This window comes from Metopolophium dirhodum, chromosome 1 (assembly GCF_019925205.1).
Source record: "Metopolophium dirhodum isolate CAU chromosome 1, ASM1992520v1, whole genome shotgun sequence".
Classification (NCBI taxonomy): Eukaryota; Metazoa; Arthropoda; class Insecta; order Hemiptera; family Aphididae; genus Metopolophium; species Metopolophium dirhodum.
Window position 1 is genome coordinate 90,994,541 of NC_083560.1, and position 17,410 is coordinate 91,011,950.

The following is a 17,410-nucleotide window of genomic DNA, read 5'->3' on the forward strand; positions in this document are numbered from 1 at the left end:
TTAGTAGTAATATATGTAATTACCGTAATGTAATTAAAATTCTTTCTTCTACTGGTACTGCAATCCTGAAGTTAGTATCTTTTTTGAAAATGTTTGGCCCAACTATATGTACTAAATTATCAAAATTACTTTTACCCATGCGGTAAAATGTTTTAAATTTAACTGGATCGCTATGTAATTTATTTGCAACAACACTAGTACTAAAAAATATATTAGATACATTTATCGGATGTAACCAATAACGACATTTTTTCGAAATTTTTTTTTGACGTGCCCACCACCAAAGCAAAATCACGTCATCCTCGTCAGACGACATTTTTAAAACTAATCATATTTCGTTTATTCTATAGTTTCATTGTATAAGTTTCTTCAATATATAGATAAACGGGAAACTAGTTTCTGAAACCGATTGCACATAAAAAATTTCATGTTTATAATTTCTCTAGTGTGCCTAAGAACCCCAATATATATAATTTATAATAACTAAAAAAATTAAATATAATATACTAATAGTAGCAATTACCACCAAAATAAATTATACTCAACCTAATAAAAAAATGAACATATTTGCATACTGAAAGACAAACTTTTATATTCCGAGTGGAACGACGAATGTATTGATTTTACAATGATGTGTGTTTTTTTTAATTTTTTTAATTTTTTTTTATTTTTGTGTCTGTCATCACCTTTTAGGACAGTAAAAGTGCTTGGATTTTCTTCCACAGTAATTTTTCTGATAGGAAAGTGAATCTAGTTGGTACTTTGGGGGGTCAAAAGTAAAAATTTCCCAGTAGTTTTCAAAAGTGACGTGAAAAACAAAAGAAAAATTAAGGAAAAACGGGAATTTTTACGCAAAATCTGTTTTCGAGAAAATCGATTTTGGTTTTTGGTGTAACTCTAAAACAAATGACCGTAGGGACATGAAATTTTGACTGAATGTTTATATTAGCATTTTCTATACACGATAAAATTTTGAAAATATAACTTTTTGAGCTGTTTACGGATATTGTCAGTTTTCAATTTTTTTAGTATTTTTTTCTATAATTATCAATAAAATTTTATCTGGTGAGTAAAAAAGCTTGACAATTTAATAGAAGGCTCCTAAGTTATTGTTTCAAAGGCAGATGAAAAAAATTAAAAATCCTTAGTCACAGTTTTTATTTATAAGCATTTAAAGTGGTTCAAAAGCGACGGGAAAAACAAAAGAAAAATTAAGGGAAAACGGGAATTTTTACAAAATTTATTTTGTTTTTTGGTGCAACTCTAAAACAAATGACCGTAGGTGCATGAAATTTTGACTGTATGTTTATATTAGCATTTTCTATACACCATAACATTTTCCAAATATGTTGACTTATTTTGAGCTGTTTACGGACATGTCAGTTTTCAATTTTTTTAGTTTTTGTTCAATAAATATCATAAAATTTTATTTGTTGGGTAAAAAAGCGTGAAAATTTAGTATAAGGCTCCTGATATATCGCTCTAATAGCACTTGAAAAATATAAAAATACATAGGCACAATTTTTTTTTTATAAGCATTTAAAGATCAAATCTTGACAAAATACGGAAAAATCACGAAAATTAGCAAATTATTTTGAGTTGAGAATTCATAAAATTTTACTTTTTAAATCTAAGATTTGAAAATGTATTCCATGATTATCCATAATTTTGTCTACCTTTATCAAAAAAAAAATGTCTACAAGAAAGTCAAATTAAATTTTAATGAGCGTTTGAAATTCATATTTTTACAACATTTGATATTCACTCGATATTTCATGTAATGATTTTATAACAAAACTCTAGGCTACTTCTGATTGCCATGGAACTGCACCATTATCGAAAAAATAATTTGAAAACTCTGTTCTAATATCTTCTGCAACTCTTGGGGATTTTCTCGCGATTTTTTCTATTGGACGTAAAATGGTACTATTTATTTCTTGTCTCCATGAGCCATCAATAATCTGCCCCTCAATTTCACGATCGAATGAATCAGATGGTGAATACAAATCATTAGATGTTTTGTCTCTCCTCAAAAATTATGTAGATATATACATGCCGTTACTAGAATAGTTGCCTTTTCTGGTTCATACGGCATCGTTTTCCGAAAAACTCGAAAAACAGCTGATAAAACACCAAAAGCATTTTCGACAACTCTGCGGGCTCTCGATAGTCAATAATTAAATGTTCTTTTGATGGATCCCTTTTCGTGAGTTCCAGGGTAAGGTTTGATTGATTTTTGCAAAATCATCGCTGGAGGAAGTTCTAATTTATTTTCATCGACTAATTTGAAAAATTACGTGTTTCGAAAAACTCCGCCATCCGATATTCTACCCCGACACCCTACATAGCATATATAAAGTTGTAATTGGCATCCACGACTGCCATCAAAACCACACTAAATGTACTTTTGTAGTTAAAGTATTCACTGCCACTGTCAATTGGTGCTTGAAGCTGGATATGTATTCCATCAATTGCAGATCATTGCCTTAATGAGGAAAGTTCCAAATTTCTTCATAAGTTTTAGCAACACTATACCATTCTTCTTGAGTTTTTGGCATCTAAAGTGAAAATAATATGCAAAATAAATTATAACTGAATACAGTGAAATAATAAGGACATTTTATGATTATATAAAATATAGGTAGGACTAGAGTATTATATGTATGTATGATTATAATGTAGGTACTATAATTTATAACTAAAGCTAGGATTTTGGTGACTTATGCATTTTTTTTCTTTAAGTGCAATTATACAATTCTAACCAAAAACAAATTTCGTGATACATTCAATTTAGAATATGTAATTTTATTTTGCTTATTTTGTATTAAATGTATTTTATTGCATTTTTAAGGTTATTTTTACGAAATATTACACATTTTAAGTTCATATTGTGTATTTAAACTAATTTTTGTTTATTTTAAACTTAAAAATATGTGTTGTATGGGTAAAATAATCATATTTATTTTGAAAATATACTTTTTTCACTCATGTAAGTAAATTTTTTAGTAGTTTTTTAGAGTTTTTAGGTCAATTTTGCATTTTTGTATAATTTTTAGGTCATTAAAATCCTAGCTCTATTTATAACTATACAATTAGCAACAAGCTACTATTTTGATGGTGACTTTTTGCAAAGACCATAAGTATTTATTGTAGGTAATTAATTTTTATTACATAATAGATTCTGGGCGTAGCTTTATGTATTAAGTATGAAGATACATAGTTATATGTTTTACATTGACATATTTTTGTATTCATTTAAAATTCAAATTTTGACAAATTTCCTCAAGCTTATGAAAATTTGCAAATTATTATCTTCTTGTAGTAAAATAGTTTAAATTGTTAAATTTTTATTGCTAAGGGTTGACTGAAATCAAAAAATAAGTGTCATTTAAACAAACAAAAACAATTTTAATTATTTTGTCATAATAATTTCCTAATATATTATTCTTGGGAAGTTAAAACATTTACGTATAATATTATATTGTATATACACAATGACATTTTTAAATGCAATGTTTTTGGTAAAAATTTAGAAATGAACAGTATCTATCCACAAGTTCTCCAATTGTACAGCTCTACGCCTACATCGTCACCCTCGCCATGTGTTTATGAAATGCCTCAATTCCCATCTCAGCCATCACCAGCATATTTATCTTCAACAAATTCACCATCGTTTCAGGATGGGATTCAGTTTTCACGACAATCACCATTACCACACACACAATCTTCGGAATATCAACTGGAGTATCAACTACCACAACAAGCTCCACCAACCACTACACATCATACAGGTTATGTATAATTCACACAAAAATATTAATACTAATACTATCAAAAAGAGTTACCTGTACATAATCTCGATGTTCTTCAATTATAGCAGTACAGACTTCTAGTATAATAGACGAAATTGATGCCTTTGATATTCTAAATAATAATGCCAAGCTAGCGAACGAATCGCCTGTAGCCAAGTATCTCAAAGTTAGGGCCAGTCGTTTGGTGGTATAGGTTTCCTAAATCTTCTTTTTTAATTTTAGGTTCAATCAAGGCGAGTTTATTAAATGTATTGTACGACATTCTGCAGAAATTTACAAACCTTTCTGTGTCTTCTTTTTGTATGTCTTGTAATAATATACTACCACTATGTAAAATTTTTTTCGGTATAGTGTTGTCATCCACCAACGCCTTTTTTTTCTTTTTTTTTTTATCCTGTAATGTCTTCATGATCACAAAACACACGCTACTAGTAAATCATCTTCACTTGATGACATTATTATGAATAATAATATAAAACTTAATATTTGAACAAATGTATAAATTACTTATTCACTCAGTAGTCGAATGAATACTAAATACAATTCCAAACCGAAGGCTAACGAATGGTGGCGAACGCTGGAGAACGGACTTGAATGAATAGTCTAAACAGTTAGGAATCTCTACCGAATTGGCGTACGGATTCATTCAGTAGCATTAGCAACCATTCGTTCGCGTTCGCGGCCTAATGTAAACGCACCTTAAGGTAAGATTTGATAAACAACACAAAAAGCCGGGAATTAAAATGTTAACTATTTTGACTGAGTAATAATATAACTAATGTTTTTATTTAAGTAATTTTAAACATAATGAGTGGTGTATTTGTTGCCATAATTATTGTGATCACTGAAAATTGCCAGTTCGTAGAGGTTAACAATCGCATTAGTCAAATCACCAATCCCAATGATTCTTTGATTAACCGTGGTAAATCTTAAATAGTATAGACTATAGATTTATATATTATTTTTATTACTTAAATATGTAGAGTGGATAAATATTTTTTACTACCTATTATAATAAGTCACTGGCTATTCAAATTAGTTATCTTATACTTCTTAACATCATAGTGTAAACAAAGTAAAACATTTTATTTTTTATTTTATTTTTTTCAGCAAGAACCTAAGCATGTATCCGGAAGACAGTATTATGTGTTGTCTTTTTCCAAATAGCTGTAATATGTTTCCCCGAACGCTGCTAATGACATTTTTGGATACATCTGGATTATCTTCTAATCCGTGGCAGTCAATATGGTTATATGTATACATGATCATTATCATAATATGTTTCTTGGTAGTTAAGTAAAATAAAATAAAAAACCATTTTAAATTAAAATTTTTAAAGTTTCAGAAATATGTTGGTAAATTAATTGTACAAAAAGACTCTTCCGAAGAAAATTGTATACAGGAACTGTTGCTTCAGAAAGAAGTGATAATGGAATGTATTGACAACAAATTCATTTCCGATAAAAATAATTCTGAATGCAATGAGGTAATGGCAGTATCAAAAGTAGGCCAGGGTGAACCTGAACCAGTGGAATGTCCAGTAAATTCTTTAAAGAATAAACCAATACCATGTGCATTGGAAAAAGTGAGTAACAGGTTCTAATTAAAGTGTTGTCCTACCAATATAAAAATAAAATACACCTTAATAGGTACCTAACTAAATTAAAATTAAAATGTATGTTAGTTAATTTACTAAAAAAGAGCATTTTTAATTTTATCTGTTATTATTGATACAAATAATAATTAAAAAAATAATTGCATAACAAATGGACAAGTGGGTACCATTCTGCTGTACAAGAGTTGTCAAGTATGTCGTTTTAATGGATGTATTCGATTTGAATGCAATGATAAATCATTGCAAACGAAAAACGATTCTGAGCGGAGGGTGTGTCATCCTAGCACCTAGTAAACTTGTGTAATTAATAATCAAATGTAATAATTAAAAACAGTTGAATACCAAATATAGTAAAAATAAAAAATCCAAACACTCATAACAAATAATTGTTACTTTCCAGTGAACTTTTTAAATTTTGATAAAGGTAGAAAAAACTGTTGGGTATCTTCTGATGTGTAATGTAAGCTATAAAAATTAAAACTTTTTATAAATTTCTAACTGAAAAATAATTTGCAAATTTTTCGGATTTTGATGATATTTGTCAAATTTTGAACTTGTGAAATGATTACTTTTATAAAATACTAGCTGATCCTGTGCACTTCGTTGTCCGTTAAATGTACCAACTCTATATGACTCAAACTTTGTTTCATTCGTTATTTAATATTCGGTGTATGGTGTCCAAAATTTATCTTAACTTTTCTGTTGCCTGGAATAAAAATTTGATTCGCAGTAAGATTCGTAGACCGCGGACCCAGTGCTGTTTGTACGTAAGTGTATGATTTAACTCTAAAGTATCAAAGTTATACCAAGTTTATTTTGATATAATACGGTATATATTCAACTAATATATAATCCTAACCTAACCAGAGCCGTAACAAGCTCATTTGACGCCTGAGGCAAGTTTGAGAATATGCGCTCCCTTCCGTCAAAAAAAAATCATAATTTTTAAAATAAACTATTATATATATATTCGTTTATTAGAAGAGCATGTAATAAGCAACTAGTATTTATTTTAAAATTCATTTTTATTGACACACAAAAAAATAAGTCTCATAATTTGACTTTTCTTGCTTTGATCGCCGCAATTCATCGATGACATCTTCAAAATTAATTTCTTCAGCCACTTCATTTTCTATCGACAAAATAGATAAATTCGAAATATTATAGAATGTTTATAATAACATTTTCTATACACCATAACATTTTGACTTATTTTGAGCTGTTTACGGACATTTTCAGTTTCCATTTTTTTTAGTTTTTTTTTCTATAAATATCCATTAAATTGTATTTGATGGTTAAAACAGCTTGAAAATTTATTAAAAGGCTCCTAGGTTATTGTTTCAAAAGCAGATAAAAAAAATTAAAAATCCATCGTCACAATTTTTTTTTATAAGCATTTAAAGTTCAAATATTAAAAAATTCGTAAAAATTACGAAAATTTGCAAATTATTTTGAATTAGAAATTCATAAAACATTTTCTTTTTAAATTTAAGATTTCAAAATATAATACAAGATTCCTTATAAGTTTGTGTATACTTTTATCACAAAAAAAATGTCCACAGAAAGTCATTAAATTTTTATGATTGTTTGAAATTCATATTTTTATAACATTTGATACTCACTCGATTTCTCAAGTAACGATTTTCTTATTTTGTTGTAATTAAAAAACGTATGACTGTAGATACTTAAATATTTCACTGAATGTTTATATTAGCATTTTCTATACACGATAAAATTTATAAAATAATTTGACATTTTTTGAGCTGTTTACGGACATAGTCAGTTTTACATTTTTTTAATTTTTTTTTTTATATAAATATCAATACAATTTTATTTGTTGAAAATTTATAAAATGTTCAACTTTTATAGTTAAGGATTGAAAATTTAAATCAAGGTTCCACGTAAATAGACTATATATAAATTACTTTAATCACAAAAATATCGTCAAATATACTTGGTAATATCATAGGCTGACCGACCGTTATCGCTCAGAATCGTTTTTCTTATACAATTATATTATATCATTGAATTAAAATTTAACACCATCCATTACATTGACCCACTTATCACCTACTATACAGCAGAGCGACATCCACTCACCCACCTTTTTTTATGTTGTTTTTCCCGGTGCTTTTGAAAACTATTGAGAATTTTAAAACTTGACCTCCCAAATTCACCAACTAGATTCACTTTTCCATTGAACAAGATACTCTTGAAGAAAATCGAAGCAGTTTTACAGCCCCAAACAGTGATGACTGACAAAAATAAAAAAATAAAAAAACACACATCATTGTAAAATCAATACATTCATCGTCCCACTCAGAATCTAAAACAAAATTCAAAAATTTGAAAAAACTCAAAAAGAGTCAAAAAATATTTTGAAAATTTTAGCATATATGGATAATGATAATTTAAATATACGTTGGAAATTTCAAGTATCTGTGGTTATTAGTTGATCAACATCTAAAAAATTAAATCAATTTTGTCTAAAATTAGTTTTGCGTAAAAATTCCGAACCTTTCAAAAACTACTGGGAATTTTTAAATTATTCCTCTCGAATGCATCAACTAGAATCACTTGATGCTAGTGTACAAAAAAAAATATCAGTAAAAATAATAAAATTCATCGCTACGCGCAGAATCTAAAACAAATAAATAAAAATTAAATTTTGCATGTATTTTAAAAAAATTTAATTAAGTAACATTTTAATTTTTAATACATACCATATAATATATAAATATATCAGTAAAATACGTTAAATTTATATTCATGTTATTAATCAGTTATCAAAAATTATTATTCTCCGGATAATTTAAAAAGAGTTTTAAGTTTGAGCAAAATTTATAAAAAGCGGAATGTAGAATTGGTTTTAATCTAGGATTGATTGACAAATTTTGACAATGTTTAAATAGATTTGAATACGCCATCCGATGCCTACTGTGAAATACTGACAGATTTATTATCTACAAGAATAAAACAAAGTCCTACACTAGTAAGCCCCAATAATCTTATTTACCCACTAGATAGGTAGTGGTAGTATCCACGGACTAATATAATATTATAGTAGATATTAGTCTAAATCTTAGTCCGCGGCTCTATCTACTGTGACTGTAATTTTAGATAATTCCATTAAGATAGAATTATAGCTACATTTTCCATCGTGTTGTAAAAATAATCACCTAACCTAACCTAACCATGGTCAACATCTGTTGGTTAATAATATAATAAAATATACAAGATTTTATAATTTGAAAAAAGTTAAAATACCATAGTAATTTAGAAATAAGTTGATTCGTACAAATGGCTGTTTAAATTTTCTAAGTTAATATTTTGAAAAAAAAAATGTTTATATTATATATAACAGCCAAATTTAAGACTGTTTAATTTGATATTAAAAATATTAAAACATATATTTACTGCTTTAATTATTGTGTTAATAGTATGTATATACCTTGTGTACAACTTTTAAGGTAACATGAATTATTTCTGCTGAATTATCTTGTATTATGTGTAGTTTTTTTTATTAGATATTGGGCGTTAATATACTCATAATTAGATACCTAAAACATAACACTTTAACCTTTTTATTTATGCACATATACACTAAAATACAATTTTATTAAATTTGGTCCATACCATTTTTGAGACAGGATTTTGATTGCTCAATTTTTTTGTTTTATACTTTCTAAATTAGCTTTTCAGGTTTAAAGTTAGACGAATTAGGTACATTATTTGCATTTTTGTTTCCGAATAAATTCAAGGTCATTCAGTTGAAATAATTTGTATTACCTTTAGATTTGAAAACACTAATACATTATAGGTACTATTAAAGTATTCAAAAAAGTAAAGACAATTATTATTTATTGGGGCTTACTAAATTACCTACTAATCTAAAATACCTACTACTTAAAAACATGACTAAATCGGAGAGTTTTCTTATAGTTTATACAACATAAGAAGCTACTCGGGCGACTAAATTATGAGCATAACCATATTTTTTAGACACCTCATATAATTTGGGTATTGAGTAATGGAAATAGTTGTGTGTAACCTACGCATCACCGACAAAGACCGGTCGCTTCTTATGTTGACTCTATAACTCTAATAATACTTTTTGTTTAAACAACAAAACTAGTTGGGAAGTCTCGAAAAATTTTTGTATAGATATCTTCCCATTTTACCATCAAGAAGTATCAACCGTGTTCCAACCACCGACGCCGTAAGCGTCCACTGAGAAGCTTATGGTCACCGAAAACTCGACCAGCCCACTTGTCTCACCGATGTCACAACCGCCAACCGAAGACGACGAAGCATCTGATTCCGGCTATAACGTGTGAAAGCAAAATTAACTACTGTTAATATTTTGTTATATTTTGCTATATTTTTAGTATGGTTATTAATTTTATATTATTAAAATTTAGATAAGCATAAGTACAACATATTATTATTGTTAACCCAAAATATCAACATCATCTTTTAAAATGTAAAAAAAAAATGTTTATCAATGTCATAAAACAAGCAACGGAGAAAACAAAAACTACCATAATATTATACAACATCTATAAAATTGGGTACATAGTAGAGCTTAGACGTTTATAACTATATATTTTATTCACATTAGTCATAACTCAATAAATTATTTTGCTGATATTTCATATTACACAACTTCAAGCATATATTTGCATTTATGGATTAATCATTATTTTAATAGCATATTTTCATTCATTTTATTTAGCTTATAATTTTGAACATTTACTGAGTACGAGTACTATATAAATATTACATTCTATAAGTAATAGATTATTTAAATTTGTATCACTTTTGGTAATCAAGGTGTATTTAAATTGTATTCGGGTAACGCAAGATTCCGCACAATATACCTTTTTATCAAACCCGAATGTAACATTGTTCCGCATAAAAATTGTTGCCATGGTGTCAGTTGTGGTAAAAATATATATATAATAATATTAAGGAAAATAAATAATTAAAAATTAAAGTATCTATATAGAACTGTTTATGATAAATGTAAATAGTATAACAGTTGATTTTTATGTAGGTATAAATAATATATATACATTATATTTTCAAACTATTGTTAAAGTAAAATTCATTTAACCAAAAAATACCTAGTAAAAATGAATTAATATTTTGAATAGTTGTAAGGCAAATACACTTTGCATCTTCCGGACTATACATAATATATTTATTTTTAAAAATGAAACATTTATCAGTTTTTAAAATCCTCAGTTGTTGTAAAGCAAAATTAATTTAATGATGTTGGAAGTGTAACGTGCCGCAGTCAAAGAATAGAAGGACGATGGTAATAATATAGATCTTGAGTCTTATGGTATAATATATTTGATTTATTTAATTTATTCTACTGTGATTGATATAAAAAATACTCTAAGTCCAACTATACAACTGAAGCTAGCGAGATGTGACTATAGTTAACTAATGACTGTTCTTGAGCTAGTCGGTTGTTCGTCTGATGAACGCTTATCCATCAGCTCTCCTTGATCGGTCAGTCCCTGTCCCTTCTTTATTCTGTATAACCGTACATAGTCATCTTGCTGTTAGGCCTACCGTGGGATTGTCACACGATTTGCACACGGCCGGATTTCTGACATATATGTGTTGTTGTTGTACATTTGTGGTGTTTTATTCCACATAACCACACAAGATCTATACGGACATATTATACGAGTTATTTATATACGTAGTCTGGTAGTCATATAAATATTGACGCACGACGTTCATGGTCACGCGCTCGATATTCGTTGTACTACACTACTACTACACTAGGGATGCCAGATTTCAAAATAAAAAATACGGGACAAAACTATAAACAATTAAATTATGGTTATGGTGGGGGGGGGGGGGGGGGTTGAAACGTTGGACGTTGGGTACCTACCATCCCAGTATGTTACAGCCTGATAAGTTTTATACAGTTTATTTTATGAAAAATGCTTTTTAAGAAACCATTTAAAAATATGGCTCAAAACATTTCACAATGTAAGAAAAAATAACTAGTTAAATCCTCCACATTTGATGCATTCAATTTTGTCGATTATTCCTGGTGTTGACGCCACAATCAACGTTTGCACCTGCACGCCGTGTCCACCACCAAAGGCCCGATAAGCTTATCTGTCGGCCGACCGGTCACGGCGGCGGTGACTCCGCGTACGCTTCTCCAGTACCGGTGTGGTTGCCCCAACGAGTGTGTCGCGGTCGGCTGCTCGTACAACCGTGATTCGTACGCATGTAATATTGTAATACGCATGCAACCGTCGTCAGTCCGACTTTTCGCCGCACGACTGAAATTCGCTCGGTTTATGCATTATCGCCCGTCCCTCGTCGCAGTGCGAATGCATTACCTAAGCGTTTTTTACGGCTCATCATTGTCGCCCGTCCGCGAAAGCGCAGCGCGAGCCAGCCGTTCAAGTATTATATAATATTATCATTGGCACACACGCACATACACGTGATATCACACCGTCGTCATAAACCAGCTGTTCCGCCGCGGTGCCATATCACCAGCGTCAGGTCGTACCGTGATAGTATCGTTATTATTGTTTACCTTATTATTATACATATTATTGAATTGTCTATATTTTATATGTGCTGTAATTATTACGGTGGATCGTCTGTGAACGCCTGAGTTAAGGGTACTAACATAGGTTAAGGCGTCATTTGTATTATTATAATTATTATCGAATATTATTTACATATTATTATATATTTTATATCTTCATTCCTTTTTTTTAATTATCTCATTGATATTCCTATAGTGTTGGTAACTTCCTGAGCAATAATAATTTGTCGGGCGTACCAGCCGCAACACCTGGCTTCACACATATTTTTAAAAACTCGTATTCTTTTTGTAAATTTTCATTAAATACGCACTTTCTTTTAACTTTAGGCATAGTTGCTATTGTTAGAGACGTTAGAGTTTATAATAAATAAATATTAGGGCATTATGCAAAGAACAGAAACGATAGGATCAAAATATTTATTTTTTTAAAATAAATATCTATGAAATTCAAATGAAAAGTATGAATCATAGACAAGAATACTAATAGATAGGCAACTGCCGTGTTAATTATTGGAGTATTGCAAACCCCGCTACCGGTGCTTGGTGTTAGAACTACGGCGGCGGCGGCGGCCGCCGCCGCCAGAATACATTCCCGCTTTTTTTTGAATTAACCAATTGAAATTCTTTTTTTCCTTACCAATTTATTTTTATTAATTATTAGGTGTTTTGAAAACAATAGAAATTAAAATAAAAACATATTTTTTCAATATAAAACATTTATTAAAAATATTCAACAGCATAATATACATAACAATAATATACACATTTATTAGGCAAACCATAACAAATTAAATTAATCATAATTGTTCATGAAATATTGTAAATTTAGTGACAGTCAAAATTAAATCATATATATAACATACAAAAATAGTATAAATCATCCAATTGATAATTATTATTAATTATATTTAATAATCCATAGTATAATATTATAGTAATAATAATAATAATGATAATAATAATAATAATAATAATAATAATATCTATAATATACTACACTATTATGCATATAATAGTGGTGTGGAATCTTTGTTACGGGTTAGTTTCTAATCTACTTATTCAATTGTCATGAATTTTTTTTTTAATTAAAGAAGAGCTACTAAAACGAAAAACTAAAATAGAGCAGGTTTTAGGTATAAATTTAGTCCAATAAAGTAAGTAAATAATCAATTATTAACAGGGCTCGGGAGTTCATGCATTTGCATATTAGTTTTGGTAGTTTTTTTTCGGTTAAATGATATTAATAAATAATAATTTTTGATTATTGAGGTACTTGTAAATCAATTTTTTAGTAAATCAAAAATATTAATGTAAAATGTTCATATTTAACGCGTTAAAAATTTTGTATAGAAAACAAAACGTGCGTTGATGACTAAATTTCATGCTTTATGACAAAATAATTTTAATTAACATGTTCATTATTTATTTAACAATTAAGACAAATTATGACATAATATATCACTGTAGCAACGAATAAAAAATTATAACATTATAATATTAATTCAACTTAAATACTATAATAAATAATAAAAATGTAGTCTTGCATGTTTTCAACGTCACCAAAAATTCACATGAGGTTATACACATAGTCAATATTAATAATATAATTGATAAAATTTAAAATTAAAAGTACAATAGTAAGGTACGTAAGAATATAATATGTTATATTCACAATACTAAAAATATGAGTAACAAAATAAAATTATTTGTATTTAGACTTTTTACAAAAAGTTTGGTAACGATGAAAGGCATTCACTTTTATTTGGTCCCTTTCATTTTTACCAATGCCCAGTTTTCCAGACAAAATTCTATTGATTTGAGTGCACCAATTGTGGACCATTAATTTAATTACAAAATCGAAAAACTGTTTAGGAAACAATTGACCATGCTCTTCACAATTTATCACATTAACATTAATTTGGTGTGTCAATATTTTTGATAATTCATTTTTTAATGTTTTATGATGACAAATTGAGGGCAAAAACTGAGCAATCAAGTCAATTGATTTTTTTACTAAAGAACAAAAAATTTTGTTAGGGTACTTTAATAAAAGTTTACCATTTGGATTGTAATCTCTGGCAACAGTTAGTTGATGTCCCTTAGCTGTTGTTAAGGAACACACTTGATTTAAGCAAACTGTGCAGTTTTTAAATAAAATACTATTTAATTTTTTAATTACAAACCCAGCTATATAGTTGTGAGTCTGGAACTGTAAATCTTGTAAGATTTCTGAACTAAAATTTGTTATTTGTTTTGGAGTACCATCCGAAACTCTAGGTTCAGGTTCATCACATTGTTCTGGCAAGTTGTCTTCAAACGTTTCAAACAATGTCTTATACGATGTTAAGCAACCGTCGCTGAAGTCTTCTTCACAATTGCTCCCAGGAGAATGTGAAGACATTAAGTTGTTGAGAAGCAGAGTTCTGTATGAGGAAATGAATTGGTAACAAGTCGGATTGGTGTTTCTGTAGCCCAGGGCACGCAATGCTCCGAAAAAATTCTCTAGTGAATCTTGGTTAAAGTTTCTTAAGAGAATTGATTTTATACCCATCTTGTTCAATAACTTAAATACCTCTTGAAATCCTACAAATGTTAAGTATATATATAGTTACATACTCCGTGTAATGAAATGGACAATTAATATTTACCTTTAATAGTTTTTATCCAATTCTTAATTGTTGGAGGTTGAGGAACTGTCTTTTTTTTACTGACAGGATCTATGAAATACATTGACTGCAACACTTTGAGCGACACTTCCCATAACTCATGGTGTGGAGAGTACCTTTTCAGGCCGGTGCGATATATTTTTCCATCTACTACCTTGTCATAGCTCCCGTTTACTGAATCAAATAATTTGTCAAAAAACTGGCAGAATTTTGCAGTGTCTTTCGCCTTTTCTTTTAAAATTTTTTTTGCTGAAACATGATGAACAATTATCGTACTTATAGAATTATGCATTTTTTTAATGTCGGAAAATATTATTGAGTGTTAAGTACAACAGTATTGATAACTATGCTTAAATAGCTTGGACATTTTTAAACATGCTACTAAAATAACTAAAATAACTAAATAAAAAAATTTTTTTATAGACTAGATTATATTAGATACATTTGTACTTAATGCTCAATGACGGTCCATTGCTGATATTTTTACTTACAAGCTAAAAATGACATTATGGATGCAACTCTTTCGGATAAAACCTGCACAGCACATTTGACTTTCATTTTTTTAATTTTATTAGGAATTATATGTTCGGCTGTCAGCCTTGGTAGCATTCTCACATCCTCGATCTTGCAGTCCAATTCATATAGTTCGGTAATGTCACTCCAGCTGGCCTCCATTTGTTGTCCGTCCATGGTGAATAAAACATTTTTATTGAGAATGTTGTTACGCACTCCTTTCAGTAGATGAGGTGGATCATAGATATGTACAACATTCAATATATCTGCCCCACATTGAACATTGTAAAACTCTTCTTTAAATTGAATATTATTTCTTAGTGCCTCCGCTCTAGTGTCACGATGCAGCATATTAATGGCACCTTTGTTTGTGGCTCCTTGATCGCAAACAGATGCAACAACATGCAACCCTGTTTCGTGCACTGCTTGAATCACATTTTTTATTTGGTTTGACAAATCGTGGCTACTGGTGGTGCCCTTGCAAAAAGTATAAGATATGGGTTGCTTATATTTTTTAACCACGCCACGAATCATGAATACCAAGCTGTGGTCAGCAAAATGTTGGGTCCTTCCTATACCATTGTCTTCAAAACCAGTTATCATGCCGGTATTATGATCATAAGTTAAATTTGGGTCCAGACTGACCTCATCGAATAAAATTGTACAGAGTTTTTGCCTAGCACTTAACTTGACGACATTGGTTTTCAAAACTTTCATCAATGTTTGATCAATTCCTGGATTTACTGGGATTTTGGATAGTAAATTCGTCAAAGTTTTTCTGCCAGGTAGAGTGAATAGTTTTGCTAATGTTCGATATGATTTTGCACTCTGTTTGTAGAGAGATAAGCTGAGTAGTTTTTCATCTAAAGTAAATCTTCTACCTCGCGCTTTTTGATTTGTTGCACGCAGTTGTAAATTAGTGAAAATGGCAGCTGCAAAAGTCATACGACTTACGGCTTTTGAATTTAAAAACCCTTCAGAAAATTTCTCAGCTGCTGACAAACGACTTTTGAAGGTGAATGATTTCTTTTGTTCCCATCGCAAACGTCTACTCAGCAATACACTTCCTCTGTATAGTGACTTGCATTTTGGTGTTAACTGGCTCATTTTTCTTACACCAATGTTAGTCAATACCCCTAAAAAAATTTTCAAAGCAATTTTAAAATGTTTGAATTAAATACTATTAATTGTAACTAAAAAATCTAATTCATTAAAAAAATTTATTTTGGTTTTTAAAAGCTACAATCAATAAGGATAAAAATAAGAAAAACATTAATAATCACCAGTTTTTTTTAAGCGTTTTACTGGTTTTTTGATAGATTTTACAACTACTGCATTAGCTTGAAAACAAAGCAATAAAATCAAGCAAAGAGATGAAGCATAAATACACTAGTTTATTATACATACATTGAAGAAACGAGTCATCGTCTAGCTTGGAAATTCCTTCCAACTCAGATTCTTCTGTTGAACAAAATTAAATTTATTGAACGGAAGATATAAAGACTTTTTTATAGGCATACCTGAGGATTCACATTCAACAAGTGCTCTGTTGAGATGTGATGGTGTAGATGATGGTAAACAAGTTGAGCCTAGGTCAAATGCATTTATTACTTTGTCTGATGTACAAGTAACTATAAACAACAAAACAGTAACATTTGAAAAACTTGCCTGCCAGGGTTTGTTTTTAAAAAATTCTATAATTTCATTAAATTAATAAACATATATTTGTATAAAAATTAATATGCATTAAACTATAACTAATAATTATTTGTTGTTTTAAAAATTAAAAATTAAAATACATACGTTGAATAACTGAATCCTCATAAAATATTGAAATTTCTTCTAAATCAGTGTCTTCTATACTACAAGAAGTAGACGGTGTTTTAAAAGTATCAACAATAGAAACTGTAAATAATAAATGTAATTTATTAGATTTTTTATACTAGTTACACATCAGTTAAATTAGCATACCAGATGATTTGTACTGTGGTCGATCACTACAAGAAGTGGACGGTGTCTTAAAACTATCAACAATAGGAACTGTAAATAATAAATGTAATTTATTAGATTTTTTATACTAGTTACACATCAGTTAAATTAGCATACCAGATGATTTGTACTGTGGTCGATCACTACAAGAAGTGGACGGTGTCTTAAAACTATCAACAATAGGAACTGTAAATAATAAATGTAATTTATTAGATTTTTTATA

General features: G+C 29.1%; 2 protein-coding genes across 2 annotated transcripts; one reads left to right on the top strand and one right to left on the bottom strand.

Moving 5' to 3' along the window:
* Positions 1-4,935: 4,935 nt before the first annotated feature.
* LOC132934469 (uncharacterized) lies at positions 4,936-5,415 on the top strand. The gene is made up of 2 exons (XM_061000768.1): positions 4,936-5,100; positions 5,158-5,415. The coding sequence occupies exons 1-2, from the start codon at positions 4,936-4,938 to the stop codon at positions 5,413-5,415; spliced, it is 423 nt and encodes a 140-aa protein (XP_060856751.1).
* An 8,047-nt stretch (positions 5,416-13,462) lies between these two features.
* On the bottom strand, positions 13,463-16,635 carry LOC132936994 (uncharacterized). Its single transcript, XM_061003818.1, has 4 exons — positions 16,606-16,635; positions 15,177-16,334; positions 14,668-14,934; positions 13,463-14,602 (listed from the first exon to the last, which is right to left on the bottom strand). The coding sequence occupies exons 2-4, from the start codon at positions 16,303-16,305 to the stop codon at positions 13,722-13,724; spliced, it is 2,277 nt and encodes a 758-aa protein (XP_060859801.1). The 5' UTR covers positions 16,306-16,334; positions 16,606-16,635; the 3' UTR covers positions 13,463-13,721.
* Between the last annotated feature and the right edge of the window lie 775 nt (positions 16,636-17,410).

What these genes read in the sequence shown, in the direction of transcription:
- LOC132934469 (XM_061000768.1), top strand. Translation starts at nt 4,936, where the DNA reads ATGTATCCGGAAGACAGTATTATGTGTTGTCTTTTTCCAAATAGCTGT. An exon ending in TTATCATAATATGTTTCTTG is followed by an intron (nt 5,101 to 5,157) that starts GTAGTTAAGTAA and finishes TTAAAGTTTCAG; the next exon opens with AAATATGTTGGTAAATTAAT.
- LOC132936994 (XM_061003818.1), bottom strand. Translation starts at nt 16,305, where the DNA reads ATGAGCCAGTTAACACCAAAATGCAAGTCACTATACAGAGGAAGTGTA. An exon ending in CATAATGTCATTTTTAGCTT is followed by an intron (nt 14,935 to 15,176) that starts GTAAGTAAAAAT and finishes ATCATGTTTCAG; the next exon opens with CAAAAAAAATTTTAAAAGAA. An exon ending in TTGGATAAAAACTATTAAAG is followed by an intron (nt 14,603 to 14,667) that starts GTAAATATTAAT and finishes TAACATTTGTAG; the next exon opens with GATTTCAAGAGGTATTTAAG.